We start from the raw sequence: 16,550 nt of genomic DNA, 5'->3' as shown, positions 1-16,550 counted from the left end.
CTTTCCCACTTCTTCCTGCCCACTCTCGTGACCTGACACCCAGCAGCACACACAGCCAACTACACATTGCACCGATGATTAATTTACATTTCAATTACAAATTAATATGATTCATTGCCCAGAGCCATTGGCATCCATGTTAATTAGGAAGGGTAAACAAAGAGAGGCCGCATTAAAATGGACTCTGAACAGTGCCGTGGCACACTGGATGTAATCTGATTGATTTGAATGTAATCAGATGTACTTGAAAGTTAAAATAGAAACACAGACCAGACTCTCTAATCTCAGGCCGTTGTGCCATCAAAGCAACTGTCTGGCTTCGTGATTGCATAAGCTGTAAAGACCCGCTCAATAATGCATGGTCAAACTAGACATGAGAAGTCTGACGGAAAACCTTACCTCAACAAGCTGTGTGATGTCTGGCCAAAGACTGGACACTCCAGAGACAGGACAACAGGCTGGAGGACAACGTGTGTTTGTTGTCATACGGTTGGGATCTAAATGTCTTTACAGTCACACTGGAGGGACTTAAAATTAAATCATAGTATATTTAATGTGAGAACTGATTTCATGTTCAGGCGATGTCAAGACTGAGTGTGTGTGTGGGTGTGTGTCAGGGAGATGAAGAAGTAAAAGTAAACTTTCACAACACAATTTTCAGTCTTACTCTTCTAGAAGGAAATAATGACTGTAATCAGGAAGTATAAAAATCCCACGTTTTAAAAATATGACACTAATTTCAAACATTTCACTGTTACATCATAAAACAGTGACCCTCGGGGGTACTACCTTGTTTCAGCCACTCTTGCACTTTGCTTCCAGTATGCTGGCGTTAAAAAGGGTCATTAGCATCCAAGTCCCTCCTCTCACAGGAAGAAAGCAGCATTAAACTTCCTGCAGCGTTAACTTTTGTTGCACGGTCTTCCTGCTTCTAGAAGCTGCACAGCAAAGTAAAAGACAAGCATGACAACAATCCTCTGCAGACTGACAGGGCCGAGGTGCTCATTGTGGAGATACGGGGCTGTGATTAAGAGGGAAACTCACAGCCGAACTTCCCATGTGATTCCGCAGGGAAGAGCGCGACTCCTGGCCGGCGGCGGTCGGCCTCTGACGGGATACAGTCGCGCACAAAGCCGCAGGCAGCACACTGAGGCGGCAGCTGCCGTAGAGGTGGATTTAAAGCGGTTAGAGGGGAAAGACGATGGTAGGGGCACTTTTTGCATAACTGTATGATGATAACACGAAAGTTTGGAGAAACATATTTTTGTGTTTTACATCTTCTCAACGCTTTAGTCTCACGGAACCCCTCGCAGATGTCAAATTTCTGTGTTTACTTGCTGCCTGGTAACTGGTCGATAACTCCCACAGGTTATCGTATTTCTAGATTACTATTGAAACGGGCGGTTGTGTTCAAGGGCATTAATTTATTCTCATGAATTCAAACTGTACTTTTTAACATAACAAGGAGACTTCACATGAATGATCCGACTATACGGAGACTCTTAAATAAATCAGTAATTAGGTTATATATTAACACCGAGCTCCAGTACTATTTTATTACTGATTAGTAGAACAATTGTTTAAGTATAGTTGCATAACGCGTTACTGTTTATCAGAACTCCGAGTCAGTTCAAAGTATCCATAAACATTTATTTAGGCGTGTAGTAGTATAAAGAAAGGAGAAAGTAACCACATTCTGCCGGGAGTTGAAAAGTAGTGTCCCCCCCCCCCCCTTATTTCTTTAATTTTGCACGAAATGTTAATTTTTTCACTGACTATATCATTAATTTGCTACTCTTAATACATTTTTGTTCGAGTTATGTGTTAAATGCGAAGTAATGTGTGTTTTTAATAAGTTTCATGCGCACAATCGAGCCATTTTCGCATTGTGCGAACATATTTTTATGTAGTTTTATTGTTTCCATGTTTATTTTGTGTGTTTGACATTATTTTTACACATGTCACGTGTCAGGGATGAGTAATGTGTAAAGGAGCACATTTTAATCAGATTGTAGCATCAAGTCAGCTAAACTTCTGGGATACTGATCTGGTCAATTACCGTAAGTAGCAGTGAGGTTTGTTAATCAGTTTCAGCTGCTTTAGTGTTAAATAAATTAACAACAAATACATTAGAAGAGTAACAATGAGACAATGCCCAAAACAGGAATGCATTTACAGGTAGAGGCCACTAGCAGTTTCTTCCCTTCTTACCTTTCCTGACTTTTTTTCCCATTAGTTTTGCATAAGGCTAGGGTCAGTGTCACCACTGTTAGCATGAGCAATACCTGCACCCTACAGAGGTGGCACAGGTAGTCCAAATCCTCCAGGATGGTACAACAATATTGCTAGAAGGGTTGTGTTGTCTCCCAGCACAGTCACAGGAGCATGGAATGGATTCCAGGAAACAGGCAGTTACTTTAGGGGAGCTGGACATGGCCATAGAAGTCCTTAACTCATCAGCAGGACTGATATCTGTTCCTTTATGCAAGGATGAGCCCTACAAATTGAGCTACAACAGACATATGGTGTGAATATCTCTGACCAAGGAGTCAGAAATAGACTTTATGAAGGTCAGGATGGGCTCTGTGTTCACTGCCCAGCACCGTGGAGCCCAATAGGCAGGTCCACCACTGGCGTCCTGTGCTTGTCACAGATGATCATTGTTTCAGGCCATCAGTAGATGGTAGCATATCAGTAGATATATCCCACAAGAATCTGATGTGTTTCTTTAATTTTCTTTTAACAGCAGAGTATTTTAACACTTATATGTGAGCGTTTTAGGTTTCAACTGGCTTTTGTTACAAATTAAATATTTTTGTTTCAAGATATGTTTTATGTATTAGGCCTACTAGGTGTCTTCCAGACTAAGATGAGTGTAGAAAGCCGATTCCATGGCTTGATAGGCTTGATTTCCATCATGGTCACGGTGGAAATAAATAGTTAATGAACCCACATTTTTACTGAATTGTAAACGGCACGTTTATAAAAACTCAGCAAGATTAATTTCTAGCTGTTGCCCTTTATTCCTGTTGTTGCTTTCTTTTCCTCAGGGATCGTAGAAGTGTTGATGTGCCGGCACAAAGCCAGAAATGCTCTCGGCAATGTGTTTGTGTCACAGGTGAGGAGACTTCCACGTCTTTCTCTCTCTCACACACACACACACACACACACACACACACACACACACACACACACACACACACACACACACACACACACACACACACATTAAACACATTTGCAGCAGCCACTGAGACATGATGACGTGTGTGTGTGTGCAGATGAGGCAGGTGGTTTCCACTCTGTACAATGACTCAGCGGTGCGTGTGGTTATCTTCAGGAGTTTAGTGCCAGGCGTTTTCTGTGCAGGTGAGTGATCTCTGGTGCCAGGAAAGTGTGATCAAAGTGTGCAGTAATGATGTGTGACCATGTGCGTTATGATGTATGGTTAGGTGCCGATCTGAAGGAGAGAGCTCTGATGAACAACTCTGAGTCCGATCTGTTTGTTCACGGCCTGCGCTCCCTCATGACTCAAATAGGTAAAAAAACAAACAAACAAAAAAAACATTAAGGTTGGGTGATTAGTCAGTCTTAGTTTTTTTTTTCAAGCTAAATGTGTTTATCCATTTGTAAACTTTGCTCACTTTGTTTCAATAACCTGGCAGCATTGTTGCCCACGCCGACCATCGCAGCGATGGATGGAGTTGCACTGGGAGGTGGATTGGAGTTGGCCTTGGCCTGTGACCTTCGCGCTGCTGGTGAGTGACCTCTGAACCTTCATCTGTCAACTCTGAATCGGCTCTGCTTTCTTCCTTCAGGTGATGCTAATCAGGTTAGAACAGCTGTTCCCTTTACAGCTGTTACCAATCCACTCATATCAGATCAGTGGTGGAGATTAGCAGTTTCAACTTGGGGCCAATTCTCTTGATTGACAATTTCCTCATTGGACTCACAGGATTCCCCAAGGGGTCAAAAAATAATCTTAGATAGCACAAAGACAGTTATTAAGTAAGGAAAAAATAAGAAAAGATTTCTCAAAAGATTTCAAAATACTGTGTATTTTTAAAGTTTCCATTATATGTAGACTGACATTAATTTTTTTATAGCACTATTTAGTTTAAACGCATATATGTTGTACTATTCACACAATATTTACACAATTTCAGCTATCACAGTTAATGAAAATGTAATTTACTGAAACATTATCTTCTAAAATGAAACAAAACTTTCTCAACTCTTTATAAGTAACTTGGGGGGAAATTAAACTGTCTTAGCAGCTTTTAAACAGCTTTGAACAAATGTAAATGTGTTATATGCACAATGGTCAAGCTAAAAACAAAGTCCTGAGGCGATGGAGCTCTAATGATCTGTTGATGAGCTTGGGGACTAATGAAGCCACATCTGCCCAGCTGTTCATGCGTTTGAACCTTCATGTGATTGGTTATATTAGGCGCAGCAGCTCAGTGATTGGTTGAGCACAGACGAGCTAGGTGAGCAGGTGTTTGTGTCAATTGCTCTGACAGAGACATCAGTCAGATTTTGCACTCTCTCCAGCTTAATGGCACTTGGACCTTCAACTGTCCTCTGTTTGTGTGTGTGTGTGTATTTCAGCAAATTCGGCACAGATGGGTCTTATTGAGACGACACGGGGGCTGCTCCCAGGAGCGGGTAAGACGAACAGAGGTCACTGAAATGACCCTGGACTGCACTGACTGTATGTAAATAGAGATAAAGCAGCTGTGATAAGTTGACCTTGAGGTGGTTTGTCCTGCAGGGGGCAGTCAGCGTCTGCCGCGGATGATCGGTGTCACTCTGGCCAAAGAGCTCATTTTCACAGGTAGTAATTCAGAAATATTGATGTGATTTTAGTGGCACTGAATGCTCATCAGTGAGCAAGGATTTTGTGTGTCACTGTCTCTCCTTGTCTGTTATCAGGCAGGCGTGTGGGAGGACAGACAGCTCTGGAGATGGGGCTCATAAACAGAGTAGTAGAACAGAACCAGACAGGAGATGCTGCCTACAGAGAGGCGCTAAGCCTGGCCAGGGAGATACTGCCCCAGGTTAGAGTACAAACACTTTTTTCATGCTGCTACAGCTCAGATACTGCTGCATCTCTCCTCCTTCAGGCAGGGGGATCTGCTCCCTTACCTTTTCTCCCTTCCTTCTCCCTCCTCTGGATGCAGTGGAGGGGGAGGGAACAAAAACAATGCATTTCTTTTTTCCTTTCTTCCGTCTTGTTTTTTTTTTTCCCTCTTCCCACCTTCCCTCTCACCATCTCCCTCTGCTTGTCCCTCTCTCCAGGCCTCTGTCATTCCATATATCTTTCACTCCAGTTCAGATGCCCACAGTCAGTGGGGTTAGAGTGGCAGTCAAGTGGAGAAATGGACCACAAATAGCACCATACACTCACATTTTCCAACACATTTATGCTCGACTTAGCACGGATTGATTGATTGATTAACAGGATCTTGCACTGAATCAAAGTGAGGGAGCACAGAGGAAATAATAAGAGGCTGTAGATCTTTATTTTGGCACTTATGTTTTCCCAGAATTTTTAAGACAAATATACTGCTGCTTGCATGTGATTAAACTGTAGAGTTCCTCCAGTTAAATTTCAGTAGAAATGCATTGCTTAAATTGATTGATCAACAGTTTAATATTTTTTGATTTTTGATTCTCTCTCAAATTTTAATTTTGTAATTTTTGAACAAAAAGTAGAATAAACAACAACATAAAGGGCCGTCAGTGGTAGAGTGAAATGCATAAAGTATCAGAGACAAAAATGTAAAGGAAGGTGAGCGTTTTTGTGTCTATCATTGGCCTTTTTATTCCAAAGGTCCTATACTTAAAGTAGAGCCAATTCAGGTGGTTTAGGATGGAAGGAGATAATACCATCAGCACCTAACCCTTTTTGTTTCTGTTGCTCAGGCTCCTATTGCGGTGCGGATGGCTAAAGAGGCAATGAACAGAGGCATGGAGGTACATTATGAATCCCTGATCTTCTTCAAAGGTCTTTACATCAGTGAATTTAGTGACTGTTCTCTCTTGCAGGTCGACATCGGTTCAGCAATGGCGATAGAGAGGATGTGTTATGCCCGAGTAAGTCTTCCACTTCTTGCTTATTGTTTCCAAAACACTTACTCGTTGTAATTTGGCATAATTGTTGTGGTTCAGGAATTTTCTTTTGAGCTAAATTCTAAGGCAACCCAACCGGTAGCTGATGCCGAGGCTGTTATCAATTTAATTCTAGTTGGGTCTAGCTTTGACACTGACCTTCTGATGCTCACTCCACTTAAATCCTCATCTACTTGTCCTCTCTTTATAGGTCATCCCCACACGGGACCGACAGGAGGGTATGGCAGCCTTCATACAGAAGAGAGCTCCGCGGTACACTGGGGAATAAACTCCTTTGAGCTACTGGATTTCTTTGTTGTACCGACATGTGAATGCAGAAGCACACTGCTCTCTATAGCCCGATGTCAGATAAACAATTAACATCTATTGATTGTCTGTGCCAGCCAGTGCCAGTACATTAGTTTAGGCCATGCAAGTCCTCAATAGTGGCCGCTTGCTTTTGTGACAGGATCAGGATCAGACTGACAAGTGCTGATTGTTTATAATTTGTTATATTTGCTGCTTTATCGGTAACAGGGTCATCTTTGGAATGAAACTAACTGAATAAATAAATAAATAAATAATAAATAAATAAATAAATAAAACGGCACATGGGTCATCTCCAGTTTTATGGCAATGTACATTCTTTAATTCTAAATTTGAAAATACGATTCTGAGCAGCAACATGGCACAATCACAGCAGACATACAGTACCTTGACTTTCTGCATCTTCCAATTGATTAAAACGCTTGTGGAAAAAACTAAAAACTGGCCTTTTATGCAGGGAGATATTCAACTCAACTACACGACTTATCAGAAGAAAGTGAAAGGGAAAAAAACCTCAAAAGTTCTGTCATCTAAGACTATCCTTGTGGAGACGGATCACTATTAGCCTGGGACACATGCGTCATTAGCAAGCTCATCAACAACTGATTTACAGAATACAATAGGGCCACAATTCACTGAGCTGATGAGGTGTGTATGCTTCGCTGACAGCTGCTTAAGTATCATTTTGGAGCCTAATGTTCTATATTTATCTATATTACCATACATCCAGTAATCTTTTCAAATCTCCTGACCTGTCACTGGCATTCCTGCCAAACAAATTTATCTCACATTATCTAGAAAGTGTTATTTATCAAAGTGTTTCAGCAAAAGTTTTGCATTTTGAGACTAAAATTTGACCAGAAAATCACCTCCATTCTGGCAGCTAGTGGTCACTTTCCTACCTTTAGTTTGTGGATTAAGGGAGTCGACTTTATTCTCAAAATGCAAAAATAATTGTGCTTTATTCTGCTTCATGTCTTCCCAGTACTCTTTCGTAGGTATGTGTTGACAGCATAGTAAATGACAAGGCCTGCAATAAGAGATGAACAACAAAAATGTAGCCATTCTCATAAGCTGTTACAGCAAGTCTCTAGACGGCAGAGGCATAACTGTTAAAATGGCAGCCTGTAGGATGCAGATATCACACAGCCGGTCACTTTTAGTACAGAGAAATGCCTTTAAATAATTTAAATGTTTCCACTCTATTGTTGTATAAGCAGTTTTTTTCCCTTTGTTCAATCAGATGGAACTGAAAAAACATCGGAACATACAGTAGAATAATTTCCATGCAATCACTCCTAAACAACGACCCCCCCCCCCCCCACCCCCCTTCAGTATCCTTATGTACAAATACATACACTCTTTGAGATGCAGACACTTGTACAAGCGCATATATGCACACATGCTCACACTGAAGTGCTGTCTGTCTTTAAGACACTCAGACGCATAACAAAAAGATACTTATATATAAATATATACACAAGTTTCTCAAAGAGAAAACAGATGTGACTCACTGCAAATGTACACCTATCCTCACTATGCTGGCCACATCATTATTGCCATTTGTGTCCAGGAAAGTATACTTGGACGTAAACAGACACATGTGACTGTAGTACTCAGCTTATCATGTAAATTGTCCTCTTGAGCTTTCTGCACTGCTGGCTCTGCCACCAAGTGGACTGATTTAGGGCTCCCCAATGTTTAGAAAATTTAAAGAAAAAATGCAATCGAGTTTCTCAAAAAGATGATTTCTCTATAATTTAGTTTATCGCGTTTGAATGTTTGGAACGCCCGAACCCACTGACTACACCCTCGGCAAGCGTGCTGTCACATCAAATCAAAGGCATTAGCTGATAAAAGACTAAATGACGAGTAGAGCAGCAGTAGTATTGCAGACCCAGAGGCGGGGGTTTCAGTGAACTGAGCACTGCCATAAACAAACAAGCAGGCATTCCTAAAACGAACAGTATAAGCATTCAGACAAACCCTAACCCCCATGCTTGAGCTCAGGGCGATGGCATGCGTATATTTAAGAGCTAATCAACCAGTTCAGACATCCATAGTACTCTGTAACATATGAGGGTATCAGGGTATTGGCCCTCAGCTGAGCTTTGGGGAATTATTCCCAAACTGAGATTTGTAAGTGTGCACTGACATGTTTCGGGTTAAAAAAACAAAACAAAAAAAACCAATTCCTCTTGATGCCAAAAGCTGACTGAAAAAGGCCCAAACACAAATTCATGATTTGATTTGAGCTCTAGTGACAGACAGTTTATCATAATTTACTTTTTCCTTATTCTTTGATTAGCACATAGAGAAATGGTTTTTTTAAAGAGAAAAAAAAAGCGAGAAAATAAATAAGGTTACTGTGTGCAAAGAACTGCAATGCCTCTGTCCTTAGTTCAGTTTACATTTTGAGAGCTTCTTGTAAGTCCGTGTTTGTGTGTGAGATATATTTTCACACACACACAAACACGTGACCACCACCTCCCATCCACGGTGGGACCCAGCTTAATTTCCTCTTCTTCAACAGAGATTCTGATTTTCTGAAAGAGAATGAAAGCATAATCAATCTTCAACCTCTGCGAGGCTGAGCTAGCTGCTGTTCGTGCCTTACCTCTGTGAGGTTACTGCGGCGGTGGGCGGCGACTTGTGTGTGTGTGTAGTGGCTGGCCGGTGCGAGCTCTGTGGCGCTGTAGGCTCTCTAGTATGCTCCCAGCCAGCAGTTTGACGTCTCTGTGGGTCTGTGGGTGTTTGTGAACATGCTCCAGCTGCTGCAGACCACCCTCCTCCAACAACATGCTGCAATAGCGAGACGCTGCACACACAGAAGTATCCACAAGGGGTTTGAGTAGGTGAGGCATCACATTAAGCTAGAATAAGGTTTGGTTTTATTTTTGCATGGATCTGTGTCTCACCGTTCTTGCTACAGACATGTTGCATTGCCCAGGCTGCCCACAGCTGGACACCAGGGGTGTGAAAACACTCCAGTAGGGGAAAGAAGGGGTTAAATGACCTAAAGAAGGGAAGAAAATGACAATTATTGTGTGACAGGATTAGAATGAGAAGCAGAGCCTTCAGCCATCGCGCCCCTTACATGTAGAACCAGCTACTCACTTTGGGAGAGACAGGCACCATCTGTAATTTAAGATCAAGTTTAAAATGCTCATTTTTGATAAACACTATGGTTAGGACTGGATCAGGTGACCCTGAACCTTTCGTTTGTTATGCTAGGCTCTGGAGGCTGGGATGCACTATGCACTTGTCCTTAATGTCTTACATTAAATCCACATTATACTGAAATGTCACTATTACTATTGGCATTTAATTTTGCTTACACTTGCTTACAGTTTGTGTTTTACCTTGTTTGTAATTTATCATGTCTGTGCACCTTTTTTTCCTATTTTGTCTGTCTCAGGATAAAGGATGCCTGATTCTACTAAAGGTGTTTTAGAGTTTAAAGGGGGTTTCCCCCCCACTGTCACCAAATGTTTGAATTTATTGATTTGTAGGGTCTTGGCGTTATAATATTAGGTGCCCTGAGATTACAGGATCTGTCTCCAAATATATTAAGGAAAAACAAAACACTGAACTGAATGTAACATATTAACATGAGGTTTGGAAGATTTGGCTCTCTGAGATCTATAAATTTGAGATTTTGCTGACACAATAGTTAGCATAGTCGCCTCTCGGCAAGAAGCTTTCCTGTTTTGAAGGAGCCTTTTTCTCTGGACTCTGCATGTCCTCTGTGGTTTGGTATGTTAACTGGTGATTTTAATTGGCCATAGGTATGAATGTGGGAAATGTGTGTCTGTTTCTTTGTGCTAACCCCTTTGTTGGCAACCTATCCACAGTGTACCATAAGCTCCCCCTCGTGCCAAGGTTTGTCACAGGTTATAAATGGTAAAATTGTCATATATAACAGACAAATAAGGTAAAAGTCAAAGTTTGTTGGCATCCTTTTTATAATACTCCATCATTATTGAATAGAAGCTGTATCTCACCTGTAGGCCACCATTTCACACTCTGGCGGGGGCCACTTCATAATGACAGCATGCTGCACAGACACACAAACGCATCACGCTCAAAACCAACATTTCCAATAACCGTATTTATGCACAAGAGTTCCCATTAAGCTTGCTCATTCCTACCAATTGCTCAAGCAGCGAGGACCGAAGACTGGGACTGAGCGCCCAGGCCTCTTCTCCTCGTGACGTCAGATGTGCAAGGATGCCTGCAGCGAAGTAGCTGACCTCCACTTCCGGGCTGTGCAGCAGACTGCTGATGTGGTCCAGAAACCCCTGCACCATGAGCTCTCCATGCAGCTCCCCAACCTCTGCTATGTTGTTCTACAACAATCAAAAGGCGAGCAGGGAATAATGATTCCTTAATTTTGTTAATGCATTCTAGATTCAGTTTAGCTTCGGGATAAAAAAAAAAGAGAAGTAAACTCACCAAAAGCCCGAGAACCTTCTGCTGAATAGAAGATTCATTGGGGAACGACTGCAGAAAAAGAGAGGGGGAGGTAGGGATAAAAACAACAGTGAGTCATCTTGCCCCGAAGCCATGCGTACTTATACGGAGGAACACATCATTAAGAGTAATGATGAATTCCTATAGAAATCTGCTTAAATTTGTCCTGTATGTAGCATTGCATATTTTTCTTTACATGTTCACATAATTTCCATGTACCTCTAAAACTTTAATGAACAGATCTAGCCCCTGGTTCTCGATAAAATGGCGGCAGGTTGTTGGCGATTCATCAGTGAGGTTCCAGAGTGCACTCAGTGTAAATTTGAGGGTGGCATCCACCACGCCCTGAGTTGCCTTCTGACGCACGATGTGGAGCAGTTGCTGCAGGGCAGAGAGAATGCATTTGTAATGAAAATCAGCCTTTTTTCGATAAACGAGTAAAGGCAGATGAAAGTCATCCAAGATTAAAAAAAACCAATACAACAAAGAAAGAACAACTCAAAACATACTTTCACGATAAACAGCTCTGCTCCCAGCTGGGCCGTCTGCTCTGTGGATAACTGCAAAAAAGCAAATGTTGCAGCACTCAAAGAAAATACCCTACAGATGTACTTTCAATGCATGAATAACCGCATATGTGGTACTAATACAACACCAAATGTACCTTAGCAGCGAGTATGGAAATTATTGCCACAGCCATCCTCTGCATGTTTTGATCTTCGTGGTTGCAAAGCCACTGCATGACCAGTTTGGCAGCTTCAAACCTTCAAACAGTAAAAGGAAGCAGAGCATTTTAAATTCTCCCTTTACTGAAAATGTTTTACGTTACAAACCGAGAATTACGAATTAACTTTGATCACATTTTGGCATGTTTATAGTTAAAATCTTTGACAACTTTTCAAAAAAATGAAAATTAAAAAATTAAAATAAAATAAAAAAAAACTAATAACAAAATGATCAATATTTACACAACAAATGTGGTGTTTCCCACCTGTTGAATGGAACTTCCTGCAAAATGCGATCACTGCACAGAGACAGCAGGCAGTTTTTCTGCAACTATAAAAAGAGAAAACAGCCATGATTGCAGAACCTAAAAGCTATCAGACTGCTGCTACTGCTGCTCCCATATTTTTATCTTCTTATCAGTTCTGTTTAGTCACAATAGGCTGGTTAAATATTATATCTGACTTAGAGCCTGTGCAGGAAAATATAATGGAAAATTAATATATAACAGTGCTCACAGATAAACTGCATTTTCAAGCTCGCTACAGCAGGAGAAACATTAATTCCGCATGCAAACATGTGAGCTAGTTTAGAAAGCATATGCTAAATCATTTTTTTCCCTCTTTACTTTGTGGACAGAGTCTCTTTAGTGGACGACATGGGGAAAATACACAGTGAAAAACAACAAAAGTAACAAAGGTTCTTTTGGACACTCCCTTATTTATAAAAGGTCACCACAGTGGATGGATACAGCTTTTTCTTTTAAATGCTGGATTCCCAACACAACCTTTCAAAGACTTGTGTCTAATTGAAACACCCCAAAGGGAAAATGTTTGACAGAAAAACATGAGAAGTAACGTTCAAATCATATTTCTAAGAATTATAGTGTAGATATTATTTATTATTGTAATTTGTACCACTCTCTCACATAATCTCAGTCTTACGTGTTAATGACCCCATTTTTATTTTCTTTTATATAAGAGCAAAATTTCTTGTACTATCACACAACATAAGTTCTACTCACTATGCACCTGTGGCACTGTAACTGTGTTGTTTATTTACTGTGAACTCATTTTTATTCTTTATTATGCTTCTATAGATAAATTATCCATCTATCTATAAAAACTGCCTATTCAGCATGTGACTAAAACACAACCCAACCGAAACTGTACATCATCACAACACTGAACAGTTATCACACAAAGCACGTTTCCCCCATAATTTTAGAATAAAATGAGTATCGCTTTAACAAATCCTTTTGTCCAATATCAGGCTGTGCATGTCACTTCCTATAATGGTTAATTCCTACTGGTGACCAGATCCCTGTATTTGTTTCCATTACAGGCTGTATTGATTTGGAAATCTTGTTACTGAGGAACAAACAAATGTAATGTTACGCAGTCCACTATTTACGTGTGTTTTTTTGTTTTGTGAAAAAAGGGAAACTACTTATTGTGGTTGTGGGAAGTTCCTCAAATCTTTCTAAATTTCATATTGTCACAACACTCACAGGTGTTACCAAACGACCCAGCTAACACAGTGTTCTCCAAAGCTGACACGCTGCCGCCACTACCCTCGAGAATACTGGACTAAAACTGTGCTCACCTTCAAACTTGATTTCTTACTTTTGTTTAGCACATCTACCTGGGAACTTAGTTGACCAAGTTTGATTTATTATTAATGTATGCAGAAGCAGGTTGTGAGAGTGAAAGTAATAATGTCTACTGTATAAACAGGCAACAGAAAGAAAACTTGGCTATAAAATCCATGTAGAGCAACGACAATCTCGATGCTTTTAAAATGGAAAAACTTTGTGCCCTTTAAAAAGATTTATAATCTATAATTATAATTTCCAATTTTTCCTTATTAGCTGTTTTTTTTTTTTTTGTAAATGACCATTTCATCCTTTTATGTTACGAGTTACAAAACCCACACATTTAAAATCAAGAAATCCACAAATGTGTGAAAGGAAAATTGTGTCAGTGACAGCCATCATAACATGCAAAGAGGCATTTTCTAAGAAACTGTGACATAATGGACAAAAAAACAGAAGAAGAAGAAGTAAGAAAAGTTCCCCGTGTAAACTGTATCAGCCAATTGCAACCTGCTAAATAAAATCTCTGTTATAAACTAACTGTTTATTGGGAATGAGCAAAAGCAGCCAGCCATGAAGCTACCTGCTGGTGGTTGGGGAAAGTCCTCATGGCTTCCAATAGAAGCTGAGTGACGGTGCTCAACAGTCGAACTGGCATCCCTGCTGCCAGGTCCTGCTTCGTCAGGTTGAACACACAGGCACTCGCAGCTAGCTGGACATTCAGAGTGGACGAGTGATTCTTCATTCCCAAAACTACCAGCTATTAAAAAAAAGAAAGAGGAAGAAATAAAAAAAAAATAATCAAGAAACGGGAAGCCGAGAATGATGAGTAACTGAAGTGTGCAGAGGTACAATGATGGTATAGTGCTTCTTCACATGAGGAGAATATCTGTGGCTGACATGGCACTGATAAAGGTTAAGACATTATGTGCACTACTTAAGCATGATATGATGCTATAATTTCTTTTAAAGATTAAGTACAATAATAACTTAATAGGTTCAATGATAATGTGTTTACCTTTAGGATGTCAGGTCTTGGTTTCTCCATGACATGAGTGAGGCTGAACAGATGAAAGAGAGCTTCTCTCACAAAACCTTCTCTCTCACTGTAGCGCCGCAGTGCCTCACAGATCTGAGTCTCATTAGCTTCTCCAGTCACCTGATGGCACACCGAAGATACTTTAGCAAACCTGATGTTTTCACTTTTTGTTTTGTGCCTATTAATGATTATTCTACACTTACCTTTAGATTTCCTTCTCCTGATAGGAAGTCTGAAAAACCAGCATCTGTGGCCAGAAGTCCCACAAAGGTCATTCCTGGCCTCTCTTCAACAAATGCCTTAACAGCTGCATCTGTCACCTGTGACATTCGCAGATATAAGAAATTACTCGACTTTAAAACATGTGTGCTTTGACTGCGGTTTAACCAAGAAACAGATAAGAATGTTAAAGCAGATGAACACACCTGTTTCCTCCCTGAGACATCTAGGGAAACAAGGGCGGGCAGAATCCCCGGCTGTCCGAGCAGTTGACGAGCCACGTCAGAGGTAAACTGTTTATCATCACTAATGTCCAGGTGCTGCATGTGCAAAGGTTTACACACACACAAACAGGCACGGCTTATGAAATCTCAGCGATGGAGCTTTCTTTTTGAAAAAACAAAACAAAAAGAGAGAAACAGGTTTAATACTAGACACACAATCAAACCACTAACCTGCAATACATTCAACTGGCCTATGACTCCCAGCAGCTGAGCAGTGCTCATCTCCAGCCTTTTCAACTGATGCAGTGTCAGTGAGCGCAGCCGCTCCTTCAGGCCCAGCAGCGGGCTCAGGTTTGTGACTGACGTATTAGAAAGATCGAGGCTCTCCAGCCGAGGCAGGGAACACACGTCGCCTAGCCCAGAGTCGTAGAAGTCTACATTAGCTAGAGAGAGGGAACGCAAGCCCTGGAGGGCGCTGAAGCGATACCAGATTGGTTCCTCCAGAGAGGACATGGTGAGACCTGTAAGGACAAGTCGCTGGAGGGACTCCTGCAGGGAGAAAGTTTAAATTACTTTCATACTGTGGAAATAAAGGGCAGTTATCCACAAAAAAAATGACACACTCTCATATTACCTGACAATATTTATTAGTGGCCAGCCCCTGCAGGATATCAGGAATGGTAAGGTCTGCATTGACCCGGGCAGCATCCAACTCCAGCAGTCTATGAGGGCATAGGGCTTTCTGGAAGGCTTCTGCAGAGATCCGCGCTGTACGGATGCAGGCCCGTCTCAACCGCAAGTATTCACAGTTCCGAAACACACCCACTGTGCTGTCGTTCAGCAGACCTATAGCAGAGTGAATTTATCTTTCAGAATCAAGCACAACCTTACACAACACTGCCTTTTAACCCAGGGCAAGGATATAGTTTACTGGCCATCAATTTAAAGTGGCTTTCACTTCAAATATTTCCCCCAAGTGCACGTTAAGATTTTTCATTCTCATGAGTATCATGATGACCTTTGAAGATCTAATGAATAATTTATGTATGTAGAAAAGTAGAGCGCTAAGCTGCAGCAATACTCTTTACTATTCCTAAACGTCTTTAAAGGTTTACCTTCAGTGGCCATTTTGGCCAGCAGCTGGTCTGCCAGCTCCTGCGGGAAGAGTACAGCCTCCCTGAAGCAGAGGGAGCCATCAGGGCGCTTCACGCAGAAACACTCCAGGTTTTGGCTCACATAGGTGAGGCACAGGTCTGTCAGAGCCGCTGGAGACGCCTCATCCTGAAAACCAAGAGGATGTGTAGAGATGTGGATGCACCGGGTACAATTTTTTACAACTGTCAAGGCAAATAAATCACCTGAGACTTACCGTGTTTAGGAAACTGCAGGCCATGGCTTTAAAAGAAAATATATATTTAGCTTATACAACCGAGACTTGTGATTATGTAACCAGCCTGCTCGTCGTCTCGGACACCTCTTTCCCTTTCAGTTTACAGTGTCCACCTGTGTGAGAGTCTGAGGAGCTGCTGATCACTCTGAGAGGTACCAGGAGAACGTGACGACGAACGAACACAACGGAGCTTAACGGGGAGCCAGCTAGCTAGCTCACTTGCTGTCTCGGTGGTAGAAAATCACCCCTGGAGCAAAAACGTCGAAAGCTTACGGATGCGGCGGAATTCATGTCGACCAATTGCTGAAGCGACCGAAAGACTGAAGCTAGAAACCTGTTTGGCATGTAGTTTCCACTGTGAGCAGTTGGATCTATTTTTAACTAGACCGACTAGACAGACAGTAAACAAAGGTCATAGCACTGGAAGTACATTAACGAAGGGGGCTG

The 16,550-nt window shown here is 41.4% G+C and overlaps 2 protein-coding genes across 2 annotated transcripts; one reads left to right on the top strand and one right to left on the bottom strand.

The window, feature by feature from the left end:
- Positions 1 to 873: 873 nt before the first annotated feature.
- Positions 874 to 6,722, top strand: echdc2 (enoyl CoA hydratase domain containing 2). The gene is made up of 11 exons (XM_031753748.2): positions 874 to 1,204; positions 3,051 to 3,118; positions 3,282 to 3,369; positions 3,453 to 3,539; positions 3,666 to 3,758; positions 4,612 to 4,668; positions 4,775 to 4,837; positions 4,936 to 5,060; positions 5,929 to 5,979; positions 6,052 to 6,099; positions 6,326 to 6,722. Exons 1-11 carry the CDS (start codon positions 964 to 966, stop codon positions 6,401 to 6,403), a joined length of 999 nt encoding a protein of 332 aa, XP_031609608.1. The 5' UTR covers positions 874 to 963; the 3' UTR covers positions 6,404 to 6,722.
- Positions 6,723 to 6,735: 13 nt separating this feature from the next.
- Positions 6,736 to 16,519, bottom strand: zyg11 (zyg-11 homolog (C. elegans)). Its single transcript, XM_031753746.2, has 18 exons — positions 16,083 to 16,519; positions 15,829 to 15,994; positions 15,348 to 15,559; positions 14,945 to 15,262; positions 14,696 to 14,809; positions 14,474 to 14,590; positions 14,250 to 14,390; positions 13,815 to 13,991; positions 11,906 to 11,970; positions 11,579 to 11,678; positions 11,424 to 11,474; positions 11,134 to 11,295; positions 10,897 to 10,944; positions 10,593 to 10,790; positions 10,446 to 10,498; positions 9,360 to 9,457; positions 9,059 to 9,259; positions 6,736 to 8,987 (listed from the first exon to the last, which is right to left on the bottom strand). Exons 1-17 carry the CDS (start codon positions 16,104 to 16,106, stop codon positions 9,069 to 9,071), a joined length of 2,235 nt encoding a protein of 744 aa, XP_031609606.1. The 5' UTR covers positions 16,107 to 16,519; the 3' UTR covers positions 6,736 to 8,987; positions 9,059 to 9,068.
- Positions 16,520 to 16,550: the final 31 nt, after the last annotated feature.

This window comes from Oreochromis aureus, linkage group 23 (genome assembly GCF_013358895.1).
Source record: "Oreochromis aureus strain Israel breed Guangdong linkage group 23, ZZ_aureus, whole genome shotgun sequence".
NCBI lineage: Eukaryota > Metazoa > Chordata > Actinopteri > Cichliformes > Cichlidae > Oreochromis > Oreochromis aureus.
This window is presented reverse-complemented; position numbering and strand designations above follow the sequence as displayed.

What these genes read in the sequence shown, in the direction of transcription:
- echdc2 (XM_031753748.2), top strand. Translation starts at nt 964, where the DNA reads ATGACAACAATCCTCTGCAGACTGACAGGGCCGAGGTGCTCATTGTGG. An exon ending in GCAATGTGTTTGTGTCACAG is followed by an intron (nt 3,119 to 3,281) that starts GTGAGGAGACTT and finishes GTGTGTGTGCAG; the next exon opens with ATGAGGCAGGTGGTTTCCAC. An exon ending in AGAGGATGTGTTATGCCCGA is followed by an intron (nt 6,100 to 6,325) that starts GTAAGTCTTCCA and finishes CTCTCTTTATAG; the next exon opens with GTCATCCCCACACGGGACCG.
- zyg11 (XM_031753746.2), bottom strand. Translation starts at nt 16,106, where the DNA reads ATGGCCTGCAGTTTCCTAAACACG. An exon ending in CCTCGCTGCTTGAGCAATTG is followed by an intron (nt 10,499 to 10,592) that starts GTAGGAATGAGC and finishes GTGTCTGTGCAG; the next exon opens with CATGCTGTCATTATGAAGTG. An exon ending in ACATGTCTGTAGCAAGAACG is followed by an intron (nt 9,260 to 9,359) that starts GTGAGACACAGA and finishes CTGTGTGTGCAG; the next exon opens with CGTCTCGCTATTGCAGCATG.